This window comes from Spinacia oleracea, chromosome 3 (genome assembly GCF_020520425.1).
Source record: "Spinacia oleracea cultivar Varoflay chromosome 3, BTI_SOV_V1, whole genome shotgun sequence".
In the NCBI taxonomy this organism is placed as follows: domain Eukaryota; kingdom Viridiplantae; phylum Streptophyta; class Magnoliopsida; order Caryophyllales; family Amaranthaceae; genus Spinacia; species Spinacia oleracea.
In genome coordinates, this window is record NC_079489.1 from 98,290,495 (window position 1) to 98,309,726 (window position 19,232).

General features: G+C 37.9%; 1 protein-coding gene across 1 annotated transcript; it reads left to right on the forward strand.

The window, feature by feature from the left end:
• Positions 1–93: 93 nt before the first annotated feature.
• Positions 94–1,664, forward strand: LOC110783438 (uncharacterized). Its single transcript, XM_056839434.1, has 4 exons — positions 94–741; positions 790–968; positions 1,013–1,124; positions 1,257–1,664. Exons 1-4 carry the CDS (start codon positions 94–96, stop codon positions 1,662–1,664), a joined length of 1,347 nt encoding a protein of 448 aa, XP_056695412.1.
• Positions 1,665–19,232: the final 17,568 nt, after the last annotated feature.

Genomic DNA, 19,232 nt, shown 5'->3' on the forward strand with positions numbered 1-19,232 from the left:
ACCCAGAGGAAGCAAAATGAGGTGAAGGCTTTTATTCACTCTCATGGAGCTGGGTTAGTTGGTCTCCTTGAGACAAAGGTGCCTCATACAAAAATGGGGGCCTTATATGTTAATATGTTCAATGGTTGGTGTTTCACTACCAATAGTAGCAAATGTAAGGGGGGGAGAATTGTGTTACCATGGAATCCAAATGCTTTCACTCTTAGTGTTTTGAAGGTTACTAGCCAATTGATTCATTGTTTGGTTTGTCCAAAAAGTGGGAGTGTGGAATTCTGTTGTACTTTTGTCTATGCTTTTAATCAGAGCAAGGAGAGAGAGGATCTGTGGAGCGATCTGAGTGGTTTTGGTCTTGGTATGCACAAACCATGGCAGTTTTTGGGTGACTTGAATTGTGCTCTAAATATAGATGAAAGGGTTGGAGCTCCTGTGAGGCATCAATCAGTGGTTGACTTTAGAAATTGTGTGGATATATGTGGGTTAGAAGATGTTAAAGCTGCTGGACACTTCTACACCTGGAGTAACAAACAAGCAGGGGATGATGGGGTGTTTTCTAAAATTAATAAGGTTATGGCAAATGACTTATGGTTCCAGAATTATCCTAATGCTGAAGCTGGTTTCTTGTCTGAAGGTGAATATGATCATTGTCCTATTGTGCTTGCTGTGTACCCTTGTGACAACATTGCAAAGAAGCCATTTAGGTATTTTGCCATGTGGAAGCATGCTGAGGGCTATACTGACCTGGTTTAGGTGAATTGGTCAAAAAGTGTTGTTGGCACTCTGATGTATCAGGTGGTTCAGAAGTTAAAAAGAATGGAAGGGGTGTTTAGAGAGCTGAATAAAACAGGTTTCAATGATATCCATGGTGCTGACATAAAAGCTAAGCATGATTTGGAGTTATGTAAGAAGGATCTTCACCTAGCACCTGGTGCGAGTGAGCTTGCTGATAGCGAAGTTGAAGCTGCTAAGAGGTACAAATTGATGCATGCTACTTATATTTCTTTTTCTGAAACAGAAAGCAAAAGAAGCCTGGGCAAAGGATGGGGATGAGAACAGCTCTCTCTTTCACAAAAGCATTAGAGCTAGGATCATTCATAACACAGTGCATGTTATCCATGATATGCATGGTAAGTGGGTGTGTGATCCAACATCTGTGTCTAATGCATTTCTGGAGTACTACCAGAAACTCTTGGGCACTAAAGCTGCTAGTAGAAGTACTGTTATGGCTGATATTGTGCATGCTGGTCCAACTCTTGCAGCTGCAGAAAGATCAATTATTAGTTCCTGTCACTAGTGAGGAAATCAGGCATGCTATGTTCTCTATCAATGGTGACAAAGCCCCTGGCCCTGATGGGTTTGGGAGCCATTTTTTCAAAGAAAACTGGATCATAGTTGGGGAGGATGTAACAAAGGCTGTCCTGGAAATTTTTCACACTGGAAAACTTCTAAAAGAGATCAATTCCACTACTATCACCCTGATTCCCAAGACAAAATGTCCAAAAAGTGTTACTGAATTCAGGCCCATATCCTGTTGCAATGTAATTTATAAATGCATCACAAAGATCCTTTGTGAGAGAATGAAATGTGTTCTTCCTATGCTGATAGCTGAGAATCAAGGGGCTTGTGTACATGGTAGATTTATCATGCACAACATCATGATGTGTTAAGAAATTGTCAAACAATATGGAAGGAAGAATGCATCACCTGGTTGTTTAATCAAATTAGACATGAAGAAAGCTTATGACACAATTGAAGCAGAAAATTTTGGAAGAAATTTTGCTTGCCTTGGGGTTTCCTACTCAGTTTGTTAATTGGATCATGATTTGTGTTACAACTCCCAAGTTCTCAATCATGATCAATGGTTCAGCTCGGGGTTATTTTGCCTCCAGCAGGAGTGAAGGAAATAATGCCCTTGGTCCAAGTATGCATTTAATGATAAGTCTAATAAATGCGGTTCATTATTAATTGACAAGTTAATAATTCAGTGAGATCAAGTGAGCTGAATGCCTAGCTAGAGGCCGCTTCAGTTCAAGTGGAATTAATGATATTAATCCACGGCTTACTCTTGACTGAACCCGTAGGGTCACACAAATAGTACGTAAACAGATCAATTATGTAATGGCATTAAATACTCCATCTATGAATATTCGGAATCGACGGATCTTGGTTTCAATGGGAGCTGAGATCGTCAAAGGCAAGAAATGAATACTCCGGAAACGATGATATATACACTAGAAGAAAAAAGCTCAAGTGCGAGCTCATTTTAAGGGGTTAAGTGCGGGCTTTTACATGTGCAGCACATGGCTTGCCCGCACTTGATGTTTCTCAAGTGCAGCACATGGCCGAACTCAGAATTCCCAAATTCGAAGCCTAACTATGACTTTTCGGAGGTTTTAGTTTTTCGAACGCAAAAGTTTGTAAATTTAAGATGTTAAATTGAATATTTGCGATTCTTGTTGATAAATCTTGAGTTTTTGATTGACCTACTTATATGTTTAACAATTTTGAATGCCTAGACTTGTTAATTATTCAACCTAATTTGTAATTATGATTAATTTGTTGAAATTCGAATAATTTAGAATTGATTTATTTTTCATAATTAATTAATAATTTAATTAGGTATCCATGATTAAAAACCACCATAAAAATTGTTAATTTATGTTGAATTTTAAATTTTTATGACCTAGATTTGAATTCATGTTAATCGGAAATTAATTGATTAATAAATTTTCGATTTTTCGTCCTAAAATCATGAAATTAATATGTTTTATTAATTTGTCATTAATTTTGAATTAAAAATTTTAAATTTTTATGAAAAACGCCTATAAATGTTGCACGCACAAAGCAATGGAAGCTACGTGTTACCCTTAAGGGGTGTTGTATAGTGCGGGCACGCGACGACGAGCAAGGGAGCTCGTCGCCCGTGCGGTACGAATGCAGCGAGCAACCAAGTCATGGCGCGCGCGCGCGAGGCAAGGAGCCTAGGCGTGTGTGTGATGTGTTGATGGGCGGTGGGCGAAGCGGCGTGGCACAAGACGAGGCGCGCGCGCGAGGGCAAGAGCTGGGTCGCCCAACGATCGCTGCTCCGCGCACCAACGAGCAATGCCTCGCCACGAGAGCTTGCTTGCGCCTAGCGAGCGAGCACTACTTCGGTAGCTGCTGCGATGCATGCTGGCGAGCAGGCTGTGCGCAAGCGTGGCTTGGCTTGCTGCGTTTGCGCGTGGCTGCTGTTGCATTGTGCCATGGGCGTGTGGTCGATCGTGCACTCGATGGGGCTTGGGCGCAAGCCCAAGTGCTCGTCGTGTTACGATTGAGTCGTTTTGAATTTTAATTTGAGATTTTCAGTTCGGAAATAATTTTAATTAATTTTAAAATTAATAATTTAAATTGTTTTCTTGTATTTTAATTTTGAATATTATAATTATTATAAATTTTAATTTATATTAATTATTTTACTAAAATTAAAAACCTTGAATTAATTTAAATTCATTTAAATCAACTGAAAAATAAATTAAATTAAATGGATTCGATTATAATTTTATACGAGCTTTAAATTTTAATTAAACTTGTATGTTTCCGGTTAGACTAGAAATACAATTTTATGTTTAAAAATAGTAAAGCCTATAAAGTTATTGGTTTAAGTGGGAGCATTTTTAGTCATAAACTCTTGATTAGGTCTACTTGATTAGAATTAATAAGGACTGAATAATTGGTAGATTATTGGTGCCCTTGATTAATTGCTGCAAAAATTTATGTGATGCATACAATGTGTTTTACTAACCAGCTATGTGGGCCATTCATGATAATGAATGGGTGAATGGTATATATTGTATATGTACTGTTTTGCAGGTTATGAAGTGACTAGTATGGCTCAAATAGGATAGAAAATATGGTCTGCGTACCATTAATTTGAATGTAATTGGTCTAATGCACCAAAATTTGTTTTTCAATTCAAATATGGTCTGCGTACCATCAAATAGTTGTAATTAGTTTAATTATAGCTTATCCTGTTTGAAGAAAATGGCGCCTCCCACGGTGAAATTCAAGACGAAGTTTCCAACCATTTTCAAGACGGACTTTGAAGTTGAAGCTTCAAGATGAAGTCGGGCCATACTAGATCACATTTATCTTATGCATGTTTTAAGTTATTTATTTCTTTTAAATATGTCTTGAATATGCATGAGATTGTGGCTTGATTATGTTTCATGATTAAGGATTTTAGTTCACTTAAAATCTAACCAACATAGTAAGAGCCTTAAGTTCCAAACTTTAAAAATTGAGTTAAAAGGTGCCATGCCAAAATAACACTTACTTGGATAACCTTTACATCAATCTAGTAATAGTTTTACGCTCAGCGAGGTGTTACTTATTGATCCTAAAGGGGTAAGGTACACAAATAATTGTGAGTACATGTTAGTTTTGGTGAAACTCAACGATATAAGTAAGGAGTCCTTTTATGTCGTTACAAAATCGATAGGTTTACCTAATAAGCTCTTAGACGTACCTATTAACCAAGAGTAGTTTCTAGACTATTAGAAAAAGGCTTTTGCTTACCTAAAAGATTTTAGAATTGAGTCTAAATACATAATATGCTTAATTCTTCAATGGTTTTTAGGATCTTGGAATCATTTTATTCACACCTGCCGGAACACATAACTTGAATAAAATGCTTAATGAACATTAAATTATGCATGTATGCTAGAATTTAAGTTTATTAAGAGATACTGTGAATGATTATTTATTTGTTTATTCTTTTTCAATTGTAGTTTCAAATTATGGCAAACAACAATTCATTCAACGTTCGATCAATTCTCGAAAAGGAGAAGTTGAACGGGAAAAACTTCCTTGACTGGCAGAGGAACTTGCAAATAGTCCTTATGCAGGAAGAAATGGAGTATGTCCTGGAAGAGGCGATGCCCGAAGCCGCAGGCGATGGGGTCACTCAGGCAGCCCTCAATCGTTGGATTGATGCCAACAAGGATGTGAAATGTCTAATTCTTGCAACCATGAGTGCAGATCTACATAAAATGTTCATCAACTCAGATGCTTTCACGATCATCAGTGAGTTAAAGAACATGTTCCAAGATCTGGCTCGGGTCGAAAGATTCGAGACTCATAGGCAAATTCTTGAGACCAAGCTTAAGAAAGGCGAGCCCGTAAGTCCACATGTTCTCAAAATGATTGGACTCATTGAGAATATGAGTCGGCTGGATCAGCAATTCTCTCAGGAAATGGCTGTAGACACCATCCTCCATTCTCTTCATAACGGGTATGATCAGTTCAAACTGAACTACAGTATGAATAGTCTGGACAAAACGCTCACTGAGCTTCACGGTATGCTGAAGACCGCTGAAAAGACGCTCAAAAGTGATAAGCAAGATGTGCTTATGGTGCGTGGGGGCTAGTTCAAGAAATCTGGGAAGAAGAGGAATGCTAAGAAAGGTGGCAAGAAGGCCAGCCCGACTAAGCAAACTGGCGCTAAGTCTGAAAAGAGGAAGGTCAGTCAACCCACTTCTGAGTCCGAATGCTTCTACTGTAAGAAGAAGGGGCACTGGAAAAGAGATTGCTTGAAGCTAAAGGAAGATTAGAAGAACGGAACAGTCGTTCCATCTTCAAGTATTTTCGTTATAGACTGTATACTTGCTAATTCAACTTCTTAGGTATTAGATACTGGTTGTGGCTCACACTTATGTTCCAATTCACAGGGACTAAGAAGAAGTAGAAGGTTAAGCAAGGGTGAAGTCGACCTACGAGTGGGAAATGGAGCACGGATTGCTGCATTAGCTGTAGAAACTTATTATTTGTCGTTGCCCTCTGGGCTAGTTTTGGAACTGGAAGACTGTTTCCATGTTCCAAGTCTTACTAAAAACATCATTTATGTTTCTTGCTTAGATGCTAAGGGATTTTCCTTTTTAATAAAAGACAATAGTTGTTCGTTTTATTTTAAAGAGATGTTTTATGGATCTGCTAGATTAGTCAATGGACTTTATTTATTAGATCACGACAAACAAGTTTATAACATAAATACCAAAAAGGCCAAAAAGGATGATTTAGATCTCACCTATCTGTGGCATTGTCGATTGGGCCATATTAACTTGAAACGCATAGAAATACTTCAAAAGGAAGGAATTCTAGAACCATTTGACTTAGAGGATTATGGTAAGTGCAAATCATGTTTACTTGGCAAAATGACAAAGCAACCTTTCTCTAAAGTTCCAGAAAGAGCAACTGAACTATTGGGTTTTATCCATATAGATGTATGTGGACCAATGAGTACAAATGCTAGAGGTGGTTTCAGCTACTTCATCACTTTCACTGATGACTTCAATAGATATAGTTATGTCTACCTAATGAAGCATAAGTCTGAATCCTTTGAAAAATTCAAGGAATTTCAGAGTGAAGTAGAGAATCAATTAGGCAAGAAGATTAAGGCACTGCGGTCTGATAGAGGCGGTGAATATCTGAGCTATGAATTTGATGACCATCTGAAAGAATATGGAATTCTATCAGAATTGAATCCTCCTGGAACACCACAATGGAACGGTGTGTCGTAACGGAGGAACAGAACCTTGCTAGACATGGTTAGATCAATGATGGGTCAGGCCGAACTTCCAATAGAATTTTGGGGACATGAACTAAATATAGCTGCACTCACTATAAATAGAGCTCCGTCTAAAGCTGTTGAAAAGACTCCATATGAGTTATGGTTTGGAAAGCCTCCAAATGTGTCTTTTCTTAAGATTTGGGGATGTGAAGTATACGTCAAACGATTAATTTCAGACAAACTTCATCCAAAATCTGACAAATGTATCCTTGTGGGCTATCCAAAGGAAACAAAGGGGTATTACTTCTACAATACATCTGAGAACAAGGTGTTTGTTGCGCGAGATGGTATCTTTTTGGAAAAGAATCACATTTCCAAATGACAAGTGGGAGAAAAGTAGACCTCGAAGAAATTCGAGTCGAACAACAAACTCTAGAGAATGCTCAAGATGACATTCGAGATGAAACTCGGAGATCTTTAAAAGTATCTGGTGAGAATCATGGACCATCTAGAGATGTAACCCCGCGTAGATCGCAAATATATAGATCTCAACCGGAAAGGTACTTAGGTATTTTGACGAACGAGAGCTATGGCGTTTTGTTACTTGAAAGTGATGAACCTGCGACTTACAAACAAGCTATGACGAGCCCTAGCTCCAAGCAATGGCAAGAAGCCATGCAATCTGAACTAGACTCCATGTCAGAAAACCAAGTGTGGGATTTGGTCGATTTGCTAGATGGCTACCAAGCCATTGGAAGCAAATGGGTTTTCAAACTGAAAAAGGACAAGGATGGGAAACTTGAAGTTTTTAAAGCTAGATTGGTTGCAAACGGTTACAGGCAAGTCCACGGTGTGGATTACGATGAAACCTTTTCACCAGTTGCAATGCCAAAGTCTATTCGGATAATGTTAGCTATCGCTGCATATTACGATTACGAAATATGGCAGATGGATGTCAAAACCGCTTTCTTAAACGGCGTTTTAACAGAAACTGTGTTTATGACACAGCCTGAGGGTTTTGAGGATCCAAAGAATGCTAAAAAGGTATGCAAGCTAAAGAAATCAATCTACAGATTGAAGCAGGCATCAAGGAGCTGGAATATACGTTTTGATGAAGCAGTCAGTGACTTTGGTTTCATCAAGAACGCAGACGAATCTTGTGTATACAAGAAGGTCAGTGGGAGCAAAATTGCTTTTCTAGTATTATATGTCGACGACATATTACTTATCGGAAATGACATTCCTATGTTGAACTCTGTCAAGATTTGGCTTGGGAAATATTTTTCGATGAAGGATCTAGGAGAAGCACAGTACATATTGGGCATCAAGATTTACAGAGATAGATCTAAAAAGATGATTCGACTCAGTCAAAGCACTTATATCAATAAGGTGCTTGAAAGGTTCAAGATGGCAGACTCCAAGCGACGCTACCTACCCGTGTCTCATGGAATAACTCTAAGCAAGATTCAGTGCCCAAAAACACTTGATGAGCGTAGACGAATGAATGGGATCCCATATGCATCATTGATTGGTTCAATAATGTATGCTATGATATGTACACGCCTGGATGTTGCGTATGCACTCAGTGCTACGAGCAGATACCAGTCAGACCCAGGAGAGGCACATTGGACTGCTGCCAAGAACATTCTGAAGTACCTGAAAAGGCACAAAGATGATTTCCTAGTCTATGGTGGAGATGATGAATTAATTGTTAAAGGCTATACGGACGCAAGTTTCCAAACCGACAAGGATGATTTCAGATCACAGTCTTGGTTTGTCTTCTGCCTCAACGGAGGTGCAGTAAACTGGAAAAGTGCTAAGCAAAGCACCATTGCGGATTCTACAACTGAAGCGGAGTAAATTGCTGCACATGAAGCAGCAAATGAAGCTATATGGCTAAGGAAGTTCATAGGTGAACTTGGTGTAGTCCCCTCCATTAAAGGACCAATAGCCCTGTATTGTAATAATAACGGAGCTATTGCACAGGCAAAGGAGCCTAGACACCACCAAAGAGTCAAGCATGTACTTCATAGATTTCACCTTCTACGAGAGTTCGTTGAAAGAAAAGAAGTCGAGATAAGCAAGATTGGAACTGATGACAACATCTCAGATCCATTGACCAAACCTCTGCCGGAGGCGAATCACAACTCGCACACTGCAGCTATGGGAATCAAGCATATTGGAGAATGGCTTTGATGTCCTTGTTTAATGTTTTAAAGTTTTAGAGTTTAATACTTTGTAAAACATTATTGGTGAATCATTCACAATAAATGAATAGAATTCATTTTTCCATTTAATTTGTGGTTTATTAAATGATGAGTCAGGACCAGTCCTGTGACTAAGAAATGTCTATCAAGTGAACTTGAATGTCAAAAGTTGAAAATGGTCCCTGGTCGGAGTTTTCAATAAAGATGGACGCATAGAAAACGTTAGACGACTAGAATGCAAGATGACTAGTAGTTCTGTTTCTTAAACTATGTAGACATGGCAATGTCATAATCATTTGCATAGATACTTACTTTGGGAAGACTAGTATCGGACATACCTATAAAACTTTACTGTAAGAGATAAAAATCTGTCATAAGTAAATTTCATTAAAATTATTAGACACTAATCCTCAATACCTGAGTGATTTGAGATTACTTGTTTGAGAACTGCTTACTTTGACGTTGTCAACCGTCGCACCGTAAAAGGAGGCTATAAAGGCAACGCTCAGGTAATCAACTATCAAACGAAGTCTAATCTCAAGATCGCAAGATTGGGATTGTCCTCCCATAAATCGGGATGAGATGCTTAAAAAGTTGTACAAGGCCACTCGGAGAGCTAGAAACTGTAAAATGCATGGCCGTGCTCAGATGAATCATAGTCTATAATTATCTGTTTATTTGATCAGTTGAACTCTGAAACCGAGAAACACCTCTGGACGTAATAAGGATGAAAACTCTTACCTTATGTTCAAGAGCAAGCATCGAGCGACAAAGGAATTAGGAAATGCACACTTGTCCCTAAGGACAAGTGGGAGACTGAAGGAAATAATGCCCTTGGTCCAAGTATGCATTTAATGATAAGTCTAATAAATGCGGTTCAGTATTAATTGACAAGTTAATAATTCAGTGAGATCAAGTGAGCTGAATGCCTAGCTAGAGGCCGCTTCAGTTCAAGTGGAATTAATGATATTAATCCACAGCTTACTCTTGACTGAACCCGTAGGGTCACACAAATAGTACGTAAACGGATCAAGTATTTAATGGCATTACATACTCCATCTATGAATATTCGGAATCGACGGATCTTGGTTTCAGTGGGAGCTGAGATCGTCAAAGGCAAGAAATGAATACTCCGGAAACGATGATATTGCTGGAAACGGAAATATGGATCGTATCGGAAATATAAATATTATCCAAGTCGTAGATGTTGCCGGAAACAGAAACATGGTGCGTATCGGAAAATATTATCGGAAATGGAAATATTACCGGAATCGGAAATATTGTCGGAAACGGAAATATTGTCAGAATCGGAAATATTATCGGAATCGGAAAATAATTCCGGAAACGGAAATATTAAATATTTGTTCGAAACGGAAATTAATTCCGGAATCGGAAATGTTAAATATTGTTCGTATCGGAAATGAATTCCGGAATCGGGAATTTATTCGGAAAGTGTATCGTACGAATTAGCATCGGACGAGGCTTGCTAGACGAAGGCCCAGCACGAAGCCAGGCCAACGCCCAGCAAGCCACACGCATCCAACACGCCAAGTGCTCGACCAGGCCCAGCGCAAGGCCAGGCCCAGCCAAGCCTTGGCGCGCGACAAGCTCAGCGATGGGCTGCGAGCATAGGCCTCAGCGCTGTGCGCTCGGCGTGGGCCGCAAGGCTTGCGTGCGGGCGTGCGGTGCTTGTGCGCTTCTCGTGTGCGTGACGAATCCTAATGCTATCGGAATTCGTGCATTGATTAAATCCTAATCCTAAAAGATTAAATTTATTATTTAGAGATCTAATAGGATTCTAATTAATAAATTAGTATTCTAACAGGATTCGAATTCCTTTTCCATAGTCTTATAAATATATGCCTAGGGTCCTAATTTTAGGCACGAGTTTTCAATAAGTATTCATACAATAAAACAGTGATTTTTGAGCAGAAAAATCAGTCACTCTCTTGCCCCATAATAGCCGAAATTTATAGTACCTTAAGGGCGATTCTAGTTGGTCAATCTTAAGGCGGATCCGGACGTGCTGTGGACTATCTACGGAGGGACGACGCTTGGAGTCCTAAAGACTTGTTCTTGTTCGGTTCGGGCGCAGCTAGGGAGGGCACGCTACAAAGTGTATGCACCTAAATTATGCTAAATGATTATGTGTAAATAATATGTTTCCTGGCATTAAGGTTTTCCGCATGATTTATGTTTTGTCATATGTATCATAACCTAACAAGGAGGTTGAGACAAGGGGACCCTCTGTCTCCCTTATTGTTTGTGGTGTGTATGGAATATCTGTCTAGAACTCTATACAAGGTGGGTGAGGATAGTTGTTTCAAATTTCATCCAAGATGTAGGTCTACAAAGTTGACTCACCTTTGCTTTGCAGATGACCTCATTCTTTGCTGCAAAGGTGAGTTTAACTCTATTCATATGCTCCTCCAAGGGTTCAAGCTTTTTTCTGACACTTCTGGTTTGAAGGACAACATTCAGAAGTCAGCTGTGTATTGTGCTGGTATAAAACCAGAGGTAGTCCAGCAGGTAGTGGATTTATCTGGTTTTGCCTTGGGTTCTTTTCCCTTTAGGTATTTAGGGGTTCCTATTTACTTTAAAAGAATTACTAATGTTGACTGTGAAGGATTAGTGGATAAAATGATGGCTAGGATCAAGACTTGGAGTTCTAGGAACTTGTCTTTTGCAGGAAGGGTAATTCTTATTAATGCAGTCCTCTTAAGCATCCACTCTTACTGGGCTCAAGTGTTTATCCTCCCTAAACATGTGCTCAAAAATGTTGAAGCTACCTATAGAGCCTTTTTATGGCAAGGCACCTATTTCTGTACTAAACCAGGTTATGTTGCCTGGGATAGAGTATGCAGACCTAAAAAGGAAGGGGGTCTAGGAATAAGGCAAGTTCAGGCATGGAATATTGCAGCTTTAGGGAAGTATGTTTGGGCAATAGCCAGAAAACAGGACACAATGTGGGTTAGATGGGTAAATGCAATCTACATTAAGACTGCAGGTTGGTGGGACTATCAGCCAAAAGCTGATAGTGGTTGGTACTGGAGAAAGATCTGCAGTATGAAGGAGCAACTAAAGGTTTTGTTCAATGAGGCTGAGTTGGCTCAAATGCCTAAATACTCTATCCAGAAGGTATACTAGAAGTTGGTTCAGCAGAATGAGAAGGTCCCTTGGGGGTCTGCAGTGTGGAATAGAGCTTTTATTCCCAAAACCAGAGTGATTTGTTGGTTGATGGTGCAAGGGAGACTGCAAACAAGAGAAAGACTACACAAGATGGGGGGGTCTCCAACACTACTAAATGCATGTTGTGTGAGGCAAAAGATGAAACTCACCCTCACCTTTTCTTTGATTGTGAATACAGCAGAAGATGTCTACAGGGGATTGAGGAATGGCTAGATATTCCTACTAGTAAAGTGCATTATATGGGCCTGCTGAGGTGGGTTAAATGGAAGAGTAAATGCAGCAATTTCCAAAAGACAGCAATACACACTGCTGTCAATGCTATTGTGTATACTTTATGGAGAGCAAGAAATGATGCTCTCTGGAATCAGAAGGTTCCTACTCCTTCTGCTACTATCTGATGCATACAGAGGAGTGTGATTGACAGATTAGCTCACATAGGTGCTAAACAATCTAGCACAAATTACCAGATTTGGTGGAAGAACAAATGTACTGTTTAGGCTTTGTTTCTTCTTTTTTCTTTCCTATGACTGTTGTCATGCTGTTTGTTCCTTAGCTTCTCTGGCTTAGGACTTTGTTTGTAATCTTGTTCTTTTTTTAGCAATGAAATCTACTCTGACTTATCAAAAAAAAAAAAAGTTGGGAATTCAATTGAATTATGTCTTTTGCAACTGGTAGCTTTCACTTAGAAATTCACCTCCCAAATTATTTGACGGTATCATCATTGGAATCTAGATGGGACACAAATTAGGTGTCTACAATACTATAAACATTTATTAATACACGTTCTACGACTATATATATGCTGAAAATCCCTTACAAATCAACAATATTGCATTTTTGTAATACATCAGTAGTCATAAAATATACAGTCAACGGAAAATAGTATACAATAAATATCAATTAATATACAGTAGAAAACTACAAATATACAATCAACATATAAGATTATAGTAACTACAATATTCATGGAAAATATTTACGAAATTGTCATTTGATTGAAAAGTTTTCGCAATTACTAAGATTAACTCAGAATTTCTCCTCAAGTACAATCACATGATGTTAAGGGTGGGTCTCGCGTACAATAGGCATTGTATTTTCGTAATACATCATCAACAACTATGTAATATACAGTCAACAACTAGAAATATACAATATACATCTATCAGTACCCAATAAACAATTATAGATACACGATCAACCACTGTTAAATAAACAATATTGCAATTTAATAATACACCAATATATATATAGAATATATTGTCAACAACTAGTAGTATATAGTTGACACATATTATTACTATACGTCTATACAACAAGACCTATAAGTATTCAGCCAACGAATAAGGTTATATCACTTATGATTTTCAAGCAGAGTATTTACAAAATTTTCATTTGACTGAAAAGTTTCCCGAATCAAAGAGATTAACTAGATATGTCTCAAAAGTGGAGGACAGAGAAATAAAAATGGTAAGGATAGTAAATAATTAATTAGTTTTATATTTTTGTAAAAATAAAAGATTATTTTCCTATGTCTTAAATCAAGAATCGAACCTTACATTTATTTAACTATATGGTTAATTATGACTAGAAAATGAAGATGTAGTCTAAATTGATAACTATGAAAAAGTAGATTCCGATTGGTGACTTTTGGCAAAACTAAGAACCCGATTGAATATGTTATGCAAAATATCTATTATCGAGGTTACTAACGACGAAGCTCACATCAAGCACAACATTCATGATGACGTCGCCCACAAGGATGTCTCCCATGATGACCCCTATGACGACCAATTTATAGAAGACCACAAGGTGATGATGGAACGATTAGGAACTGCAAGTACGATATCAACTGAATTGGTCAAAGATTCTCGGAAAATGAAAGTCAATAACGCGAATGAAAATGCGTCACCATTCAAGAAATTTTCACCCTCGAATCCACCAATCTATGACGGCAAGCCCGATTCAATGGAATTTGAAGACTGGATCAATCATATGGACCAACTATTAGAGACTTTGCAATTCCTCGACGAATAGAAAACGTATGTCTTGCAGGAACGAATATGTGTTATCGATGTGGAGGGAAAGATCATTTCATCAGAGACTGTCCTAAACCACCTCGCAAGAATATTGGAGGAACAACCTCGAGCGATCATGAACGAAACAACAACTTCTAGGGTTAATCATAACCCATCACGACATATGTAAGAGCTTACATGATGAAATACGAAGATCCTGGTTGCTTGATCAAATTAGATATGCAGAAAGCTTATGACACAATTGAGTGGGATTTCTTGGAAGAGATGCTGCTTGCTTTGGGAATTCCAGCTCAGTTTGTTAATTGGATCATGGTTTGTGTTACAACTCCCAAATTCTCAATCATGTTAAATGGTTCAGCCCAAGGATATTTTGCTTCCAGCAGGGGGTTAAGACAAGGGGATCCCTTGTCTCCTTTATTGTTTGTAGTATGTATGGAATATCTGTCTAGAACTCTATACAAGGTGGGTGAGGATAGCTGCTTTAAATTTCATCCAAGGTGTAGGTCTACAAAGTTGACTCACCTCTGCTTTGCAGATGATCTCATCTTATGCTGCAAAGGTGAGTTTCACTCTATTCAGCTGCTTCTCCAAGGTTTCAAACTTTTTTCTGACACTTCTGGTCTGAAGGCTAACATTCAAAAGTCAGCTGTGTATTGTGCTGGTATGAAACCAGAGGTAGTTCAGCAGGTAGTGGACTTTTCTGGGTTTGCCTTGGGTTCTTTTCCCTTTAGGTATTTAGGGGTTCCTATTTACTTTAAAAGAATCACTAATGCTGATTGTGAAGGATTAGTTGATAAAATGATGGCAAGAATCAAGACTTGGAGTTCTAGGAACTTGTCTTTTGCAGGAAGGATAACTCTTATCAATTCAGTCCTCTTAAGCATCCACTCTTACTGGGCTCAAGTGTTTATCCTTCCCAAACATGTGCTTAAAAATGTTGAAGCTATCTGTAGAGCCTTTTTATGGCAAGGCACTTACTTCTGTTCTAAACCAGGTTATGTTGCCTGGGATAGAGTTTGCAGACCTAAAAAGGAAGGGGGATTAGGAATAAGGCAAGTTCAGGCATGGAATATTGCAGCTTTAGGGAAATATGTTTGGGCTATAGCCAGAAAACAGGACACAATGTGGGTTAGATGGGTCAATGCAATCTACATTAAGACTGCAGGTTGGTGGAATTATCAGCCAAAAGCTGATAGTGGTTGGTACTGGAGAAAGATTTGTAGTGTGAAGGAGAAACTAAAGGGTTTGTTTAGTGAGGCTGAGTTGGATCAAATGCCTAAATACTCTATCCAGAAGGTATACCAGAAGTTGGTTCAACAGCATGAGAAGGTCCCTTGGGGATCTGCAGTGTGGAATAGAGCCTCTATTCCCAAGACTAGAGTGATTTGCTGGCTGATGGTCCAAGGGAGACTGCAAACAAGAGAAAGGCTACATAAGATTGGGGTCTGTAACACTACTACATGCTTGCTTTGTGAGGCAAAAGATGAAACTCACCCACACCTTTTCTTTGACTGTGAATACAGTAGAAGATGTCTACAGGGGGTTGAGGAATGGCTAGATATTCCTACTAGCAAAGTACATTATATGGGCCTGCTGAGGTGGGTTAAATGGAAGAGCCAGTGCAGCAAATTTCAAAAGACAGCAATACACACTGTTGTCAATGCTACTGTGTATAATCTATGGAGAGCAAGAAATGATGCTCTCTGGAATCAAAAGGTTCCTACCCCTTCAACTACTATCAGATGCATTCAGAGGAGTGTGATTGACAGATTAGCTCATATAGGTGCTAAGCAATCTAGCACAAATGACCAGATTTGGTGGAAGAGCAAATGCACTATTTAGGCTTTGTTTCTTCTCTTTTCTTCCCTATGCTGTTGTCATGTTGTTTGCTCCTTAGCCTCCCTGGCTTAGGACTTTGTTTGTAATCTGGTTTTTCAAGCAATGAAATCTACTCTGACTTATCAAAAAAAAAAAAAAAATACGAAGATGACGCCAACGCTGATATTATTCGAATTTAGCTAGATCTCTCTCACTTTGGAGCCGAACTTCCCTTGTTTTCATGTTTATCGTCACATGTCATGTTATGAGTTTCTTACCCTAGACAGACTAGGCAAGTTTAAGCATTACTGTTTCCTGGAAGAAGTTAAGTTAAGCACGGTTCGAACTCAAAGATTTTGTGGATATGAACTATTTTGAGGAATTTTATGGTTATGAAATCTTTAAGGATAGTATAAATATTAGGAGTACCAAACGAGCATAAGGTTGTATTGCATGAGTGGTTGATCACTAATTAAGTTGAGATTATTCGAAGTTTAAAGTGTTCAAGTTGTGAATGAAATTGATTCTAGGGTAACCTTTTCGTGTTATTCATGATGAATATTTTAGTGTTCATGAGTACAAAAGCCTACTATCTAAGGAATGATTGATATGTCTCTATTAAGGAAGCTAAGAAGTTATATAGAAATATTATGAACCCAACATGAGTCATGATAAAAGACCCGTTTGAGTTGACACATGAATAAGATCTTGAGGAAAAAGGTTATCAAAAATTAGTCTATCAATAAGGTTGAATGATAGAGTACCAAAAGCGCATGAGTTTGCATTTTTTTTAAGTGGAGAATTACCTATTAAATCAAGGTTATTCAAGGTTCAAAGCGTCCAAGTTATGATTGATTTTTGAGTTACTTTCCCGCACCCTTCATAATGATTGTCTTGTGGTTGTAAGTACCTAAGTGTATTTTCAGATATGTCAAGGAAGCTAAGCTAAAATTTTAAAAGTTATGCAAGAATATTATGCGCAACCAAACATGATTTATGGTGAAAATGTGAAATTGAGTTTACGCATGAAGCTTTGATGATTATACCAAAGGAGTTATCAAGAATTAGTCTGTCAGTAAGGTTGATGGTATTCTTGGTTTACCTTTCCGCATCAATTTATAGGGATTGTTTTTGTATTTATCTAAAAGGATGCTTGATAATCTCCATAAGGAAAGATGAACTAAAAGAATGTAAGGTTTTGCAAAAATGTTATGTGGAAAAATATGATTTATGGTGGAAACATGAAACTCCGTTGCATAAAGCTTTGAGGATCTTACCAAGGTAAGTTACCGAGAATTAGTCTGCCTATCAGGTTGATGGTATCAATGAATTCTATGAAATTCGAAAAGAATTATGAATTATTGAAGAATGCAATGGAGTTGAGAATAGAAAATCAACAAAATGACATGTTTGTACAACCAGGTAGTCTGAACTAAGTTTTCTTGTAGCTAGATTGTTTCTGATAAAGGCATGCCTGATGGCTTAGCATTATCCGCAAAATGCGAGATTTGTCGACTTAAGGATAAATAACGAAGTCGTATGTCCAGCAATGTATTTCTAGTCAGGTGATTGAACTCGAACCCCTGCAACGAACGTAGTCAACGAAATTATTCGACATAGAAGAAAAGATCGAAGATCGAAATCAAAAAGAATCGAATAATGAAAGTCAACGATAAGATTCCTGCAGCAAAGGAGCCAATAGCAAATGGAAACAGAATATCCCTAATTATTCGCCTAAAACAATATGATGTACGAATCACGATGTTTTGTGAATAAGGTCAATTAATGATGAAGATTTAGGAATAATATGCACTAAACGAGTAACAAACTAAGATATGTTACCATCATTAGTTATATGAATGTTATGCTTATGTTGAATGTGAAATTTTCAATTTAAGAATTATGTCTTTATGATATGCTCTATGGATTATGTTTATGTTGACATGGTTGTATTGGTAATAACTAATCGTCATACATGGAAGTCGTCTTCAATGGAAGTTCTCTTGAGCTCAGAGTACAAGATTGTTATACTAAATAAATTTCACAAATTATTTGAGTATTGCAATTGATAGATAAATATTCATTTTCATTATATATACATATATTTTTAGAATTAAAATTTTGCATTAAATGTTACTATTTTTGGTAGAAAATATTTTCAAACAAGATATCACAAAGTAAAATGGGAGCCTAGTCTATGCTAACAAGCTTGCCCCTTTTATGTTCTTTGCTCATCGATCCTATTTTATGAAGTAAAGTGGAGATACGAATGACGATGGTGAAATGTAATTGACCTTAATGACGATTAAGGATCAATATATATAATTTTACCCCTATTGTATTATTTACTCTTCGATTCTAAGTCTCGAGTTGAAGCGGAGTTCTAAAAGATGACGGCGAAATGAATGCTAGACATTGTCGGAATTAAAAAGAAATTGTGAGATCTTGGTTTTAAAATAAAACATCATACTTTTATTCGAATATTTTCAATTTTAACAATCATTTTATGCTTCTAAATTCAAGTTTCGAGGACGAAACTTTTTCAAAGGGGGTAAGAGTGTAATACCCCGAATTTTTAAGACTTGATTAATTATTCTTAATCATTTCTATTTAGCTTAAAACCGTTTTAAATCCTAGTTTCGAACTTTATGTTAATTAACGAAGTTTTATGTCCCTTGAATTTTTAATATTGTTACACGATTTATTATTTTTCAGATTTTATAATTTAATTCCAAATTTAAGAGCTTAAGCTATTTTTAAAATCTTAATTATTTCATAAATTATTTCGAAATCCTTAATAATTTCGAAACGCACTTATTTTATTCGAAAACTAAATTTATTTTCCGTTAACGATATTTTTATAAAGAATTATTTTAGTCAAACATTTCTATTTTTAGTACCTTCCAAAAATAGCAACCAAATTTTCTGAGATTTAGTCCAATCATGTGAAATTACGAAAATGCCCTTGAAAGAGCAAAATTTCATTTCTCTTCTTCTTCCTCCTCTCCACGTATTTCTTCACTCCCTTTCCTTGAAATCAATCTAAATCCATGCCTTGGAGACCAAGGACTTCTCCTTGTTCATTACTCTACCTATTTACAAAATCAGATTTTCCAATTCAATTTCAATAAATCAACAGAACACACATTCAATCCCACTCTCCTTGTTCTTCTATGATTCAAACCACCACCACCAACAACCACTGTATGCCACCACCATAACCACCTCTACCTGCTGCCTATCACCACCCCAACCACCCTGATCAGCCACGACCACTGCCCAACCACCCTGCACCACCGTTGCGCCACACCTCTCCTGCTTTCCCCTTCAGCGCACCCCCTGTCTCTCTCCCTTCCTCGCCTCGCTGCACCACCACCGTCACACTCCACCACCGTCCACCCTCACCACCTTGTACACCAACCTCCGCCGCCCATATTCCCC

Bases quoted from the DNA above. Each gene is read 5' to 3' on its own strand.
- LOC110783438 (XM_056839434.1), top strand. From the start codon at position 94: ATGGGGGCCTTATATGTTAATATGTTCAATGGTTGGTGTTTCACTACC. The intron at 742-789 runs GTTTAGGTGAAT...CTGATGTATCAG, and splicing joins CTGAGGGCTATACTGACCTG to GTGGTTCAGAAGTTAAAAAG. The intron at 1,125-1,256 runs GTAAGTGGGTGT...CAACTCTTGCAG, and splicing joins TGTTATCCATGATATGCATG to CTGCAGAAAGATCAATTATT.